Source organism: Marmota flaviventris, chromosome 6 (genome assembly GCF_047511675.1).
Source record: "Marmota flaviventris isolate mMarFla1 chromosome 6, mMarFla1.hap1, whole genome shotgun sequence".
NCBI classification, from domain to species: domain Eukaryota; kingdom Metazoa; phylum Chordata; class Mammalia; order Rodentia; family Sciuridae; genus Marmota; species Marmota flaviventris.
This window is the reverse complement of record NC_092503.1, coordinates 38,440,927-38,456,382: the sequence shown is the minus strand read 5'-3', so window position 1 is coordinate 38,456,382 and position 15,456 is coordinate 38,440,927. Positions and strand designations below refer to the sequence as shown.

Sequence of the window (15,456 nt, the reverse complement as noted above, 5' to 3'; positions counted from 1 at the left end):
TTTGTGCTTCCTCCAACTCTGTCTTGACTCTTTTGCTTCTTCATTTGGTACATATGTCCCTAAGAATGCACATTGCCCTCAGCTACTATCTCTTAGGCTCTTAAAGAAGAGCGTTGAGCCCTGGGCCTTTCTCTCTGTGTCCTTTCCCCAAGATCTCCCCTCTTTTTGGATTGGGCTAGTGAGCAGCTCACATGTGTTTATGGTCAATAGGCCTTATTGTTATGCCCTGCCCAGATAGTATGTGCATTTTCATTTTTCTTTTCTGGCACTTTCTCCTCAAGCCAGGAAGAGCCTGAAGAGGCAGGTCTTGAAACAGTATGTAAAAGCCACCAAATGATATCACTCCTAAACAGTACACTGGTGATTCATACTGATGAAAGTTTTACTTCTGGGTTTTAGTTATACATTTCATTGATTGCTGGTAAAACAGAAAAATGAAATTTTAATCGTAACATAAATTTCAGATTGAAATTAATTTATTAGCTAATTTGGATTAGTTAATTCATTTTTGTCAAGTTTACAGAACATAAGATAAACCATTTTTAAATGAACAATCCAGTGGCATTTTGTGTATTCACAATGTATTATAATCAACTACCTCAATGTGGTTCCAAACATTTTTGTCACCTTGAGAAGAAACTATGTACATTCAGCTGTTGCTTCCCATTCCCACCTCCTTAGCCTCTGGCAATGTCCCACTTGCACTCTATATAGAGACCCAGGGGCTTACCTAATCTAAATCTATACAGGGATTTAAAGTGCCTGAATATTTCAAATAAATGGAATTATACAATATATGATGTTTGTGTCTGGCTTCTTTCAGGAAGCCTATTTTTTTTAATTGCTGCACTATAGTTGTACATAATGGTGGGATTTATTGTTGTGTATTTGTACATGCACACTGTATAATTTCGTCAATATCCCTCCCCAATACTTCCCCTCTCCCTTCTCTTCTTCCACCCACTGGTCCCTTCCTTCTATTCTACTGATTTTCCTTTGCTTTTCATGTGATCACCACCCCTCTACCCCGCCTCCCAACACCTTTCTTTTCTTTTTTAATTCTAGCTTCCATATATGGGAGAAAACATAAGACCCTTGACTTTCTGAGTTTTGCTTATTTTGCTTAACATATGGTCTCAAGTTGCATAAGTTTTCCTGCAAATGACATAATTTCATTTTTTATGGCTGAATAAAACTCCATTGTGTATATATACCACATTTTCTTTATCCATTCATTTTTGATGGACACTTGTAGCCTAAGGTTTTTGAAGTTCTTCCATGTTGGAGCATGCATCAATACTTCATTTCTTTTTTAAAGTTGAATAAATAGTATTGTAACATAAACTACTATTTATATATTTATGGACTGTTTCCACCTCTTGGCTATTGTGATTAGTGTTGTGCTGTAAACAGGTGTACAGGTATTTGCTTGAGTAACTGTTCTCAGTTTATTGGGGGTATATAGCGAGGAGTAGAACTTCTGGGTAAAACGGTAATTCTGAACTTACCTTTCTGAGAAACTGTGGATCACTGTACTGTGATCCATGGTGGCTGAATTATTTCACATTCTTACCAGCAACATTCAGAGGTTCCAGTTCTTCCACATCTGTATCAACACTTGTTATTTTGCTGCAATTCATATTTTTAATACTTATTTTTTAGTTGTAGTTGGACACCATACCTTTATTTTATTTATTTATGTATTTTTATGTGGTGCTGAAGATCAAACCCAGCACCTTGCACGTGCTAGGCAGATACTCTACCCCTGAGCCACAACCCCTGCCCTGCAATTCATATTTAAATAATCAAGTTTAGATATCTAATTTTGATCATAAGTATTTATCCTACAAGTAGATCTTCTAGAGAATCAAGAAACCAAAGAAACAGGCTATAAATTTCTAATGAAGAAATAATTATTTTTAAATTAAATGGAAAGAATATAGAAAATATTTTAATCAATTAATGTAATTTACCTTTTTCCATTTTGTTCCAAATTTGATATGAGGATTTTCCACACCATCTGCATCAGAGTATCTGGGGATACTTTTTGAATCTCAGAACATTAAAAAAAATGGGCACATAGCTGGGATTCTGCATTCTAACAATGCTCTCTGGTCGACTCTTCTTTGAACTGAAGCTGAGACGCATTAATAGAACTAGTTCTAGAAAGTCTCCTTGTCAAATGAGGGAATCAAATTCACCACCATCATCCTTTAAAGTGCTTTCTTGGGGTCCAGGTGTAATGAGGGATTGAACTCAGGGGCACTTGACCACTGAGCACATCCCCAGCCCTAGAGAACACATTTACATTTACAAGACGTGTAATGGGTTAGTTATGTAGTTCATGCTCAAAAGTAGAGTGACATTTTGAACATACCTGAGACACAGCTCTTCCTCCCTTTTAATTTTTAAATGAGAAATCTAGAAAATTGGCATATTTTTATTAACCTCATGCGTGTGGGAAGCTAAGGGAATCTTAATGATTCTTTCCTGGCTTGACAAAGAAAATCCACAAATATTTCTACTTTTTAGAAAGCAAAAATATAAATTTAATCACAATTACTAGGGTAATACATATAACACATCTATATGTATAGTGCAGACAATTTAAGTATGACAACCAATTAAAATTAGACCTTGTGGAGATTCAAATTTATTTTTATAGGATACAAGAACACTCTCCAATCTGGGTATTTTGCACAGCTCCTTTGTTAGAAATTACAATTGCAAGAGCAATGTTGTAATGTTGAAGAAATGTGCTTTCCTGCAGCATGGAGGAAGAAAAAATATGTTCATACAGAGCCCCAGTGCATGAATGTTCTTAGCAGCTTTATTTGTATTAGCCAAATGCAAATATACTTCAAAAAGTGAAGAAACAACTGTCATTTATGTATTCAGTGGAATACTACTTTTATTTTTTCTTTATTAGTTTTTAAATTTATTTATTTGTTCTAATTAGGTATATATAACAGCATAATGCATTTTGATTCGTTGTATAAAAATGGAGCACAACCTTTCATTTCTCTGGTTGTACATGATGTACAGTTGCACCATATGTGCATTCATAGATTTACCTAGGGTAATGATGTCCATCTCATTCCACCGTCTTTCCTACCTTTATGCCCCCTTCCTCCCCTCCTTCCCCTTTTCCCAGTCAAGGTTCCTCCATTCTTCCTGTGCCCCCGACCCCCATTACGGACAGCATCCACTTATCAGAGAGAACATTTGGCCTTTGGATTTTGGGGGATTGGTTTACTTTGCTTAGCATGATATTCTCCAACTCCATCCATGTACCTGCAAATGCCATGATTTTATTCTTTTTTAATGCTGAGTAATATTCCATTGTGTATATATATCACAGTTTCTTTACCTATTCATTTATTGAAGGACATCCACAGTTTAGCTATTGTGAATTGAGCTGCTGTAAACATCCATGAACCTGTGTCACTATAGTATGCTGATTTTAAGTCCTTTAGGTAAAGACCAAGGAGTGGGATAGCTGGGTTAAATTGTGGTTACATTCCAGGTTTTCTAAGGAATCTCCATACTCCTTTCCAGAGTGGTTGCACCAATTTGCAGTGCCACCAGCAATGTATGAGTGGACCTTTTCCCCCCACAGACGGTCCAACATGTATTATTGCTTGTGGATTACTATTTTTTAATGAAGAGGGAAAAACATGAATAATAATGCAGCAACATGGCTAAATCTTAAATAAGTATGCCAAGTGAACAAAGCAATATGATGAGTATATAGTGTATGACTAAATTTATATAAAAATTCTACAAAATGCAAACCAAACTCTAATGGAGGAAAGAAGGTCAATGTTTGACTGATGTGTACAGGGAAAGTCTAGGAGGGGAAAGAAGAGTGAAGGAAGAATTACAAAGAACAATGAGATGATGATTGATATGTTTACCACTTTGAAAAAGTAACACAAATCACACCAGTATATGCATCCTCCTGTCCTTAAGGCAGTAGCTTGGTAGAACCACGGTGTCTGCCATGTCCACACCTGCACCAATGCATCTACATGAAGTTGACAAAAAGTAAGCAATACTGACTAGCAACACTGGAATCTGTTTTATAAAATAAAGTATGTAGTGCAAAATCAATTTTTGTTAAAAAATTATATCCATGTACAACTTTAGAAAAACATTAGGAAGATTAGTCTTAGTCTTACTTCTGCTATTATAACAGAATACCACAGGCTGTGTAAACTGTATGCAATAGAAGTTGACGTGGCTCCCAGTTCTGGAGGCCAGGAAGTTCAAGAGCATGGTGCTGGCATATGGTGAGGGCCTTCACGCTGGGTCATAACATGGGAAAAGGCCAAGTGGAGGTGCACAAGATAGAGGATAGCATCAGTATTTATCCTTTGTCTTAGTCAGCTTTTTCATTGCTGTGACCAAAAGACCTGACAAGAACAATTTTAGAGGAGGGAAAGTTTATTTGGTGCTCATGGTTTCAGAGGTTTTGGTCCATAGATGGCCAGTTCCATTGCCATGGGCCTGCAGTGAGCAAAACATTATGGCAGAAGAGTGTGGAGGAGGAAAGCAGTTCAGGACATGACCACCAGGAAGCAGGGAGAACTCTCACCCACCAGCAAAAAACTATAAACTCCAAAGGCACGCCCTCAGCAACCCACCTTCTTCAGCTACCCCCTACCTGCCTGCAGTTACCACCCAGTTAATCAATTCAAATGGATTAATGCATTGATTAGGTTAAGGTTCCCAACACCCAATCGTTTCACTTCTCAACTTTTTTGTATTGTCTCATACATGAGTTTTAGGAGCACGCCTCATATCTAAACTATAATATCCTTTTTTCAGGATCCCACTCCCAAAATAACTAACCCACTCCTATGTGATGGTATTAATCACCTTAGTGGTCTCACCTCCTAACACTGTTCCAATGGGAATTAAATTAGAAACCAAAAAAAATACCGTGAGGATGTAGTGTAGCTCAGTGGTCGAGTCAGTGTTTAGTATGTGCAAAGACCTGGGTTCAATCCTAGCATCATTGTTAAGGAAGAGAGGGAGAATGGAAGGAAAGAACCAAAGCACAATCGGCTATTTCCTACTAGGTTACAGGTGATTTATTTCCGTGTTTGTATTTGGCTGTGAGATCTGAATTTTGTTATATGGAATATTCATTACTTTTATAATCCTTACAACTAAAATTTTCTCTTTGTAGTTTGTGCTGTGAGACTCTCCCATCTGTATAGCATGTGTTTGGGACAGCCAAGCATGAGACAGTTCATTAGGCTCTAGAGGCTGCTCTGGAGCACTATAGCCTTTGGAAATGTACCTTTCATCTGTTTGATATTTTGCCTCTATCATTTTTCCTCCTACCTGTAGCTAGAAGACGAAATTACAACATTACGACAAGTTTTGTCAGCGAAAGAAAGGCATCTGGTTGAGATCAAACAAAAACTCGGCATGAACCTGATGAATGAATTAAAGCAGAACTTCAGCAAAAGCTGGCATGACATGCAGACCACTACTGCGTGAGTATCACTTCTACAGTGTTGATTTAAATATGTAGAGAGCCACTATCTCACAATCTTCCAGGGCTTTTGTTTATCTTACAAGGCTCATTTTGTTCATCCTGTGAGGCTGATTTGGTGCTTATAGCAAAATAAAGAGATATAAAAATCACTAAATATGTTGCATGTGAAAGAAACTATAAAAAGCTTAGAGGAACAAAAACTTTGACTAAAACTCATTCCTTTTAGACTACTTTTACAGAATTTTATAGTTTAAATGTTTTTACTATATGTTTTTAAACATTGGAGATGTTTCTTATGAAAATTATAAGTGGGCAGGTACTTTTCTTTTTCTCAGAATACTTGACACTTGTCATTGGATAGGCAACCAAAGAAGTCCCCAAGGAGGGAGAAGAAAATCTCAGCTCAGACCTGCAGATTATTGACTTAGGCTGAAAAAGGATTTTAGGACACATCAAAAGAGGCACAAACAGATTTATATAGGAAAGCAAGTGATAGAGCAGGATACATGCACTCCAGAGCAAGGTGCACTTTGGGGTCTTGGGCTTTTCCATTTAGATGAAACCTTTAAAATAGTAAACATAAGAAGACCACGGGGGTGACATCAGACTGGTGAGCTTAATTTTCTTAATCATGGAGCACAGGGCGGGTCACAATGGTCTAGTTCTTTCAGGATTGCAAGGTTGAGGTCATCTAGTTAATAATGTTGGGCATATACGCATATCATAAGTCTCTGGCAATATTTCTTTTCCTTTGCTTTATTCAGTCTAAAGAAAATACATTGTATAGCCTAGCAAGGTGTGTAGGCATTAATCATCTAGACTCTCAGGACTCTAAGATTCAAGGGCATTTTAAGACTTCAGGCCTGGAGGAAAACTGGCTTTAGAAGGAAGGTGAGGGTGTCCACGGAGCTTCTTAGATTTATTAACAATTTCTTTTTCCTTCCCTGTTGGTCTTCTTTCTACCTATCCTTATTTCTTCTGTCCTCCTTCCACACTCACTATATATTTTCATTTGCTGTCAAATATGGTTGCGGTTTTTGTACAGACTTTTTGGAAATTAATTTTGAAAGAAAACCTTATGATAGGTGTTATAACACATGCCAGTAATCCCACAAACTTTGTGAAGTGAGACAGGAGAACCACAAGCTTGCAGCCATTCTTGGCAACTTAGTGAGATCCTGTCTCAAAAAAAAAAAAAAAAAAAAAAAAAAAATTAAAAGGACTAAGGATGTAGCTTAGTGGTAGAGCACCCCTATGTTCAATCCCCAGTAACACACACAGGCACACATGAAAAAAAGGAGGGAAGAAAGAAAGAAAAGAAAACCTTGGGCCTCTCATCTTTTAGGATGTACTTTTCTTTAATCCTCTAAGGAATATTTAAATATGGATTAAGATCAAAGGAATGTTCTTGGGTTTGCTGTGGTCTTGCCTTGTATTAGGCAAAGTACCAGTAATCTTGGTTATTCTGCAATCATGCTTTCATTGACTTACTTTATAAATTATGTAAAATATTTATGGTGATAGTTTTCTAATGATTTAAAATATTTTGCTTTGTCAGGTGTCTTGTACCAAATGGGAAGAATGTTTTCACATATGTGAAGTGATTTTTTTCTTTTTCTTGTGTTTTAAGACAAGGGACTGATAGGGGAAATCTAAGAAACTTCCTATCCCTGGCTTTAGCTTTAGCCTCAAGTTCCACCATTAAGAGATCTTTGCTTTTGAGTTATGCATGTTCTTCCCTAGTATCACTCATTAGAAGATCATGCACTCCTAATACCTATGTGGGAATCAATTTTTTCTCTTTGCAGAACTTTTCTCCTGGGCCTAGAGAAACCGTGGTGTAGGAAGAGGTACCATTATAGCAATTATTTCAATTTTGCTAGGGGCTAATTTTGCTTTCTGGTTCTTAAGCTCTAAGATCTAAGACTTTTTGGTACTCACATGAGAAGTTGCATCTGAAAGGAGTGTGAGGTCTCCTTGATGTTGTGCCCTTGGTTTCTATATGAAAGGAGAATATTCTTCTGCCCATATAACATGACCTAACAGTCCGGTAGGATTTTGTGCTTGTGTGCCCAAGGATTCATCCAGATGAATGATGGCACATCTTAGAGTAGGACAGGATGGAACCTTGGAGCACATAAGTTCATCTCAGAGGCTAACCAACCTTCCCCAACCTGTTGTTGACAATTACAGAAGGAGATGAGAAACCACACATTGATGTGCACCAGCTTAAAGCACTGGATTGCAATACCAGATGAATAGTCTCCAAAAAAAGTACAGTTAAATATTAGGCACCAAATTAAATAAACTTATCTGCCAGTAGTTTGGACCTCCATCTTTGTACTTTGGAGGTTAATACCAATTAATGGCTCTGACAGTGTGAGGCAGAACCACCTCTAATTTCCTGAGTCTGGCTGCCTTCCCATTTATTTCAGTTTATATTATATCATACCAATATGAACTTGCCTTTGGGGTGTAAGAAGTAGGATCTTTCCCCTTGGCTTTCCTAATCACTGCAAGAATAAGATATCCTAATGGAGGACAGGGCAGTTCTCTTGCTGAAGAGAGCTAGGAGTATCTGAGCATCAAGTATGTTAAATTTACCCTGCATCTGATATGGGCAGGGAAGGGAGAGATGCCTATGAGTCCTGGGATGAATAATTAGAATAGGTAAATTCAAGGAAGACTTCTGGCCTACTCCCACAGTGAAGAATATGTGATTTGTGTTTTCCATTGTATGTAAAATAAATGGGTGATGTAGCCAGGCCACCCACTTAGTGTGAAGCTTTTTGTAGGATGGAGAGAGCATATTTATTCCCTGAGACTATAGAATTTACCATATAATCATAAAGACAGTTTTGTTTTTACATGTCAGATGTTAAGTGTGAAAAGTGAGGCGAAGGAATATAGGATATTGAGGGATTGTAAGGAGATTGAGCCTGGCCTGCATCTCAGGGAAGGTTTTCATAGGTAGATGATGTTTAAGCAGAGCTCTGAAGGAAGAGTCAGGATGTAGTCAGGCCAACAAGTACAGAAGGAGTGGTACAGCCTGGTAAAGACTCAGGCAGGAGAGAAGGCTCCCCATCCTAAGGAACATCCAGTTAATTTGTGCTATTGAGATTGAGAGGAGGATCAGGGCTTGCTGTATACTGGACCTTATGGCACCTGTTGATAGAACTAATTCTTCTTTGCCTACAGGCAATAGAAAACCACTGAAGGGGTTTTCCTAATCATTCCTTTATCCAACAAGTGTTAATAGTATCTACTATCATGGTATTATTGGATCTAGTCTAGACCCACAAGATAGTAGAATTCAATAAAAATGGACAAGATTCCTACTCTCATTGAGTGTTGAAAGGGAAAGGAGCAAGAAGCAAGTACTTAAATTAACAAAAATGAGGAAATACTGGGAAATGTTGGAGTGAAACCACACAGGGTGACATGCTAGAAGGTAACTTGGAGGAATGGGTGGGAGCTGCTGTGCTGGAGGCCCAGGAAGGGGATGTCCTGGGAGTTTACTTCAAGCTGAGACTATTGAGTAACAAGAAAAATGCATTCTTGTAATGTTGGAGGGGTGAGTTTTCAGGCTGAGGAAAAGTTGTTGCAAAGACCCAGAGGTGAAAACTAGCTTTGATGGTTTCAGGAGCCAAAAGAAATTTCTTGTATTTATAATGTAGTGAGAGAAAGTGAGGCCACAGACTTGGGGCCTTCCAGACCACAAAAAGAAGTGGGGATTTTGTTCTGAGGACTTTGGGAGCTAGTGAATGGTTGGAGGCAGGAGTGACCAGTTCAAGTTCCCCTCTTAAAAAGATTACTCTAGTTACTTTGTGTAATGTAGATTGTGGAAACTTGAAAATCATTTATGAGGTCACTGTAGTAGCTCAGGTGGGTGATGATATAAGAGAGAGTCACAGAGAGGGGATAGGATTTGGAGGTCAGTGTGACAGGACTTCCCAGTGTTTTTGGAGGTGGACAGTGAAAGAAATGCAGAGACCAAATGCGACTGTGAGGTGAGCATTGTATGTTTACCACCCTGGAAGCACAGCATTGTGGTTAAGCTCATGGGTGACAGACTCCTCTGTGACGGCTCCTCTGACCTTAAGGGTCCGCAGGAATAGAGAGAGAGCACGCTAACCCTTTTTATTGAGGATAAACTATTCAAATGAGGCAAGGGATCGGTTTCAGGCGGCTGAGTCTATCTTCATGATGTCCATTGTCAGCAGGTTGACTGACACCTGGGTAGGCCACATCCAAAGGCACAGTAAGAGAAGAGGACACACACAAGGCACTTCCATGGAAGATTCTATCCTAAACAGTGCAAGGGGTTATATTACAAAGGAACAGGTGAGCATAGCTTCACCCATGGGGCTGTAGCAAGACATACCCATGCACGAGACACTGATCCTCGGACCCAAGAAGGGTGGGAAAAACTCTGCCACATTTCTGTGACTGAGCGCCTCAGCATCCAGCTGGGGAGTGTGACTCAGTCATGTGTACAGTTGGTCTCCCACAGGTCTTAATCCTAGGTTGGGAGGAAGGAAAATAAAATCTATTTCCCCAGAATTAATTAAATTCTGGCTCTGTTAGTGTTCATGATACCTGTTCCAGGAAAGATCTTTAGCTCATCTGATGAAAAATGGACATGAGGGAGTGAGGAGCTGTGGTTGGGTCAGATTGGGTAGAATTAGATTTCATAGTACTAAAAAGAATTTCAGCTGTCAGAGGATGTGTGTGATTCCCAAAGGCAATACTTTGCATACTGATTAAGCAATCATGACCTATTTAGTTTGATTTATAATGAAAAGAAAATCTATGGTATGTTAATGAAAGATCCTGGCATATTTTACTCTGCAGTAGGATTCAAATTGCAATAGGACCCGATGAGTAGGAATAATTAACACAGCCGACTCAAATTATCCCCTTTGTAGAAAGATTTCAGGGACACAGGAGCAGGTCAAGGGCTCATCTGTGTGTGGGGTTTGGTGTTGTTCTTGTCAGTTTCTAATGTACCTTGATTTGAGTGAATCTAAGAATATACCAAAACGCCCTCACTCAGTTTTCTCCTTCCTTTTTATGTTGTTTTTAGGCTTCGCAGGAGCATGAGAGTGAAGCAAGGGGAGAGACTGAATCTCTTTAGTAGATAAAAAGAAGTTGGAATTAGGAAATACAACCTCATGGTGGGTCTGCAAACCCATATGTTTCATTTATTTATTCAGTGTTCTGCTTTGTGAACCCATGAAATTCTCCCACTAATAAGCCGCTCGGAGTTGTACCGCAGACCACGTGGTAGGTCTGTAGAGGGCAGGAGGTTTTAGAACAGAATTTAAACTATTCTACCTCTTTGAAAAGCTTAATAGCTTCATCCTTCATAAAGAGAAGTAAAAGCCTAAGGTGCAGCATTTAAGAGGTGCATGGTGCACAGAAACTGGAGTTTTGTTTATGACTTATTTATTTTTTGATGTTGGGCTTCTAAGACATCCAGGCCATTATGGTCAGAAATGATTATTATCTCCTTTTATGAAGAGCCCACTGCAACACTGTTGAGTTTGAAAGTCACCAGTAAAGATTAAAGACCTAATTTAAAAACATGTACATACCCAGTCTCTACACAGTTAGTTGTTCATTCCTCCTACCTTCAGGTCATCATCGTATTGTACAAGGCAGGAAGCAGATTTTTTTTCCCTAGATACAAGTGGTAACTTTATGTTTGATAACATGTTTAGGAAACCTTTAGAAAGAAACAATCCTAAATATTTTTGTACAATATTTTGGTGAAATATTTTGTATTCAAGGAAAGCTGTTTTTTAAATCTCATAATAGGAAATGTATTCATGCTATGAAATATCTTCATGTAAAAGACTGTTTAATTTTTAATTCTTTCTTCTAGTTGCATGTAGAAAAATGCCTTAAAGTCAAAACCATTTAGATGACTACATGCTCTCTCTTTTTGATTATTAACACTGACTTTCAAATTAGCGAGTCATGACAAGCTGAATCCACATTAAAAGTCAATAGAATGGTTGTTTTTTTATGTGTTCTACTTAGTTTATACATGACAGTAGAATGCATTTTGATCCATCATACATAAATGGATTATAACTTCTCATTCTTCTGGTTGTACATGATGTAGAATCACACTGGCCATGTAATAATATATGCACATAGGGTGATAATGTCTGATTCATTCTACTATCCTTCCTACTCCTAAACCCACTCCCCTCCCTTCACTCCCCTCTGCCTAATGCAAAGTACCTCTGTAATCTATTACAGATTTTTATTTGACTTTTACTTATTTTGTTTGCAGAGAAAGATCCTCTGAAAAATCTAGTACAGATCCCTGTGTGCCAGCCAGATGACTAACCTGTCTTTGTTAAATTCTATCCATTCCAGCCAAACTGAATGTTTGAAAAGTAAAGGCTACATTCCTATTGAGTTTCTTAGAAAAACAGGAAGATTACTTGTACTTAAAACAAATAAGAAATCTGCCAGTAAATATTCTTAGGTGAATGAATTAGTGCACATGAAATACCCAATAAGTGGTAGGCACTATATCCACATACTAAACCTTTGCCAAAGAATGGTTCTTTCCTAGGCCAGATTCAAGCCTTCTTGGGAAGTGCAGGTCCCCACAGAACCCTCCTCCTCTGTAGGCGTTAGAGCACCTAAGGTCTCTATTGTTCTCCAGAGTTAGGAACCTCACACCAAATCCTCCTGGCTCTGTAACTGAAGGGAAGGCAATGAATTGAAATGAATTGAACTGGACTCTTGTCTCCTTCTTTTGGCGTTTGTGTTGGTCTTGCTGTGGTTAATTCAGGCACTAGAGATACAGTGAGGATAAACAAGATGAACCCCCAGAAAGTTCAGGTAGGTCATGGAGAGAGACTGGAAAATCACGATTGCAACACAATCAAGGGTTTTGAAAGACCCGTGCAAAGAGGACTGTGTGGACACAGAGGAGAGGCATAGAACAGACTTTGTGAAGCACAGACTCCCAAGCTTTCTGCCACCTAACACACATTGACCTCAACCTGAGGATATCCTAAACTTTTTTTACTTTTGCTTAAGGAAAACATGTTCTGATTCTCCATTTTACTTATTAGGTAAGTCATAAATGATGTAATCTGCATTTAAAGTAAGAGACGCCAGTAATCTAGGATGTCAAGTATTATTTCCATTTAAAACACAAGGTAGTCGAGTCAAACAGAAGGTTAGTATCCATTATTTGATTATTGTTAAACACAGTTCTTTATGTTAGGGCTGAAAAACAATTTTAAGTGTCAGCTGTACAAACTTTGTGCCAGATTCTGTGGCCTAATAAAGAGAGTAAAATGCAAATATGCCAACTTCTTTGAGGAGTGACCTGACAGAAAGATCTTTTCTCAAGATTTAGACTCCTTTCTTCTGGATGGTGATAATATGCTACTTATTCAATTTTTTGTTTGTTTGTTTGTTTTCACAAGTAATTTATTGAATATCCAATGACTATTTATTTTGTTTTAATTTTATAAATTTTTATTTTAATTGTATTAATTATGGGGTATAATACAATAATTTGATACATGTATATAATGTGTAATGATAGAATCAGAGTAATTAGCATTTCCATTTAAAGATGTTAACAAAATTTTTGAATAACATAATAATCGTACATATTATGAGGTACAAAATGATATTTCAATATCTGTAGATAATGGATACTGATCAAATCAGGGTATATAACATTTCTAACTCCTTGTTATTACTTGTATTTGGCGTCTTCAAGCTCCTCTCTTCTAGTTCTTCATAAAATATATAACAGGTTATTATGAATTATGCTCACCTACTGTGCGATGGAACCCTAGAACTTATTGTTTCCATCTAACTGTGTTTTGATACCCCTTATTCAGCCTCTCTCTATTCTCCCTCCACTTCTCCCTTCCTAGCCTCTAATAATTACTGACCTATGTTTAGATTGCCTTTTTTAAGCATCCAAAGGTGAAAGAGAATATACAGTATTCATCTTCTGATGTCTGACTTATTTCACTAAGCATAAATTTGCTGCAAATGTTTAGATATTTCTTCTTATAGCTGAATCACATTTCATTAGGGATGCACACTACATTTTCTGTATCTATTCATCTGTTGATGGGCATCTAGGTTCATTCCATGTCTTAGCTTTTGTAAATAGTGCAGCAAGGGCATTGAGGTATTTCTTTGATAGCTGATATCATTTCCTTTACATATATGCCTACCTAGAAGGGAGATAGATGGATCATATGACAGATTTGTTTCTAGTTTTTTGAGCAACCTCTGTATGGTTCTTCATAGTAACTCTGCTAACTCACTTTCCCAACAATGTATAAGAATTCCCTTTTCCCCACATTATCTCCAGAATTTGCTATTTTTTGTATTTCCTATAATACCCATTTTAATTGGGGTGAGATGACCATCACCTTCCACCACCCATATCTCATTGTTTGTCTGTTTGTTTTCAGTTAGCAGCTTTTATTTATTTTAAATTTTTTAAAAATTTGTTCTATTAGTTATACATGAAAGCCTAATTTATTTTGATTCATTGTATACAAATAAAGAACAACTTTTCATTTCTCCGGTTGTACGTGATGTAGAATCGCACCATTTGAGCAGTCATACATGTACCTAGGATAATGATGTCCATCTCATTTCACCATCTTTCCTGCCCCATACACTCTCCAATTCCCTCTCTCCCCTTTGCCCAATCAAAGTTATGTATTCAATTTTTAGAAATATTTTTAATTGTAAATGGACACAATATCTTTCTTTTATTTATTTATTTTTATGTGGTGCTGAAGATTGAACCCAGTGTTTCTCTGTCGCTGATCTACAACCCCAGTCCAACTTATTCGATTTTAAGATCAAGTTCAATCAGAACTCCACATAAGATTCCGAGATATAATATACTATCTCTGAGATTCTTTTCACTTAGATGTTGATGTGAGTGGTGCTCCTTGGATCCTTTCAGTATACTGAGTTCAATGGCCTATTCTCATGGGTCCCTGGTTACTTTATCGTTGGTAATCACTTCCCCGCCTAAAACTCTCTCTCATTGCTTATCTCCTTGAACTCTCTGTCTCTCCATTGTTGATGTCTAAGCATGCATGGAAAATGGCTACAAACTGTTTACAGGAATTGTGATGGTTAGCCTAGGGGAAACGAGGAAAAATGTGGAAAAAAAAAGTGCATTTTAGAATTCTTGAAATACAGTATTCTCCCCATGGACACTGGAGTTCCTGAAAGCTGACCTGACTTACCTTCAAATGTCATTTGCCTCCAAGGCAGTAAGACATTCTGGAGAAAGGTGGGTGATTGGGACTGGGCCCAGCCCTCTCCTGTCACCACGTAGTCCTGGACCTCTTCTCTGCGTTGTCTTTATCAACTATAATCTGAAAAAGATCTCTCGTACCCTTCAGATTTGGCATTAAATAATTCTCAGAAATAAGGAGTCCTAAAATAATTTCTTTACAACCACTTAACTACTAAAGACTGCATTGCAACATTAAAATTTCATGTAGAAACAGATTAATTTTTCATTGTGCGACATAAATGTCACTCGTACTACACAAAAGTAGTCCTATCTTTATATGTTTACTCACCTTCCATTTTGCTGTAGAAATGTGTTTAGAAGACAATGTTGCTAACACTTATTGCTTACAATATGAACTTCTTTCTAGCTATTTTTAATTAAGCCATCAAATTCAGAATGACATACATGCACAAGTGTTCAAAAGACTCTTGTTATCTCAAAATTCAGAGCCACATCAAACACATAATATTAACCTATGTAGAACAGCTTACAGGGTCCAATTGCAAGAGATTCTAAAGCAATGCAAGACCAGCATGAGAAGGAATTCTCTGACTAGTAGCTAGTTCCTGCACAATGGGAAGGCCATGGTTACTGCAGACTGTTTCTTCACTTTTTCCTTGAGTCA

General features: G+C 37.7%; 1 protein-coding gene across 4 annotated transcripts in view; it reads left to right on the top strand.

Annotated features, from left to right (window-relative positions):
* Positions 1 to 15,456, top strand: part of Tpd52l1 (TPD52 like 1) — a 90,423-nt gene that overhangs the window by 56,822 nt on the left and 18,145 nt on the right. For all 4 annotated transcript variants that reach the window (XM_027947365.2, XM_071613063.1, XM_071613064.1 and 1 more), the window contains exon 3: positions 5,359 to 5,507. In XM_027947365.2, the coding sequence (XP_027803166.1) occupies positions 5,359 to 5,507 (149 nt within the window). The remainder of the gene's footprint in view (positions 1 to 5,358; positions 5,508 to 15,456) is intronic.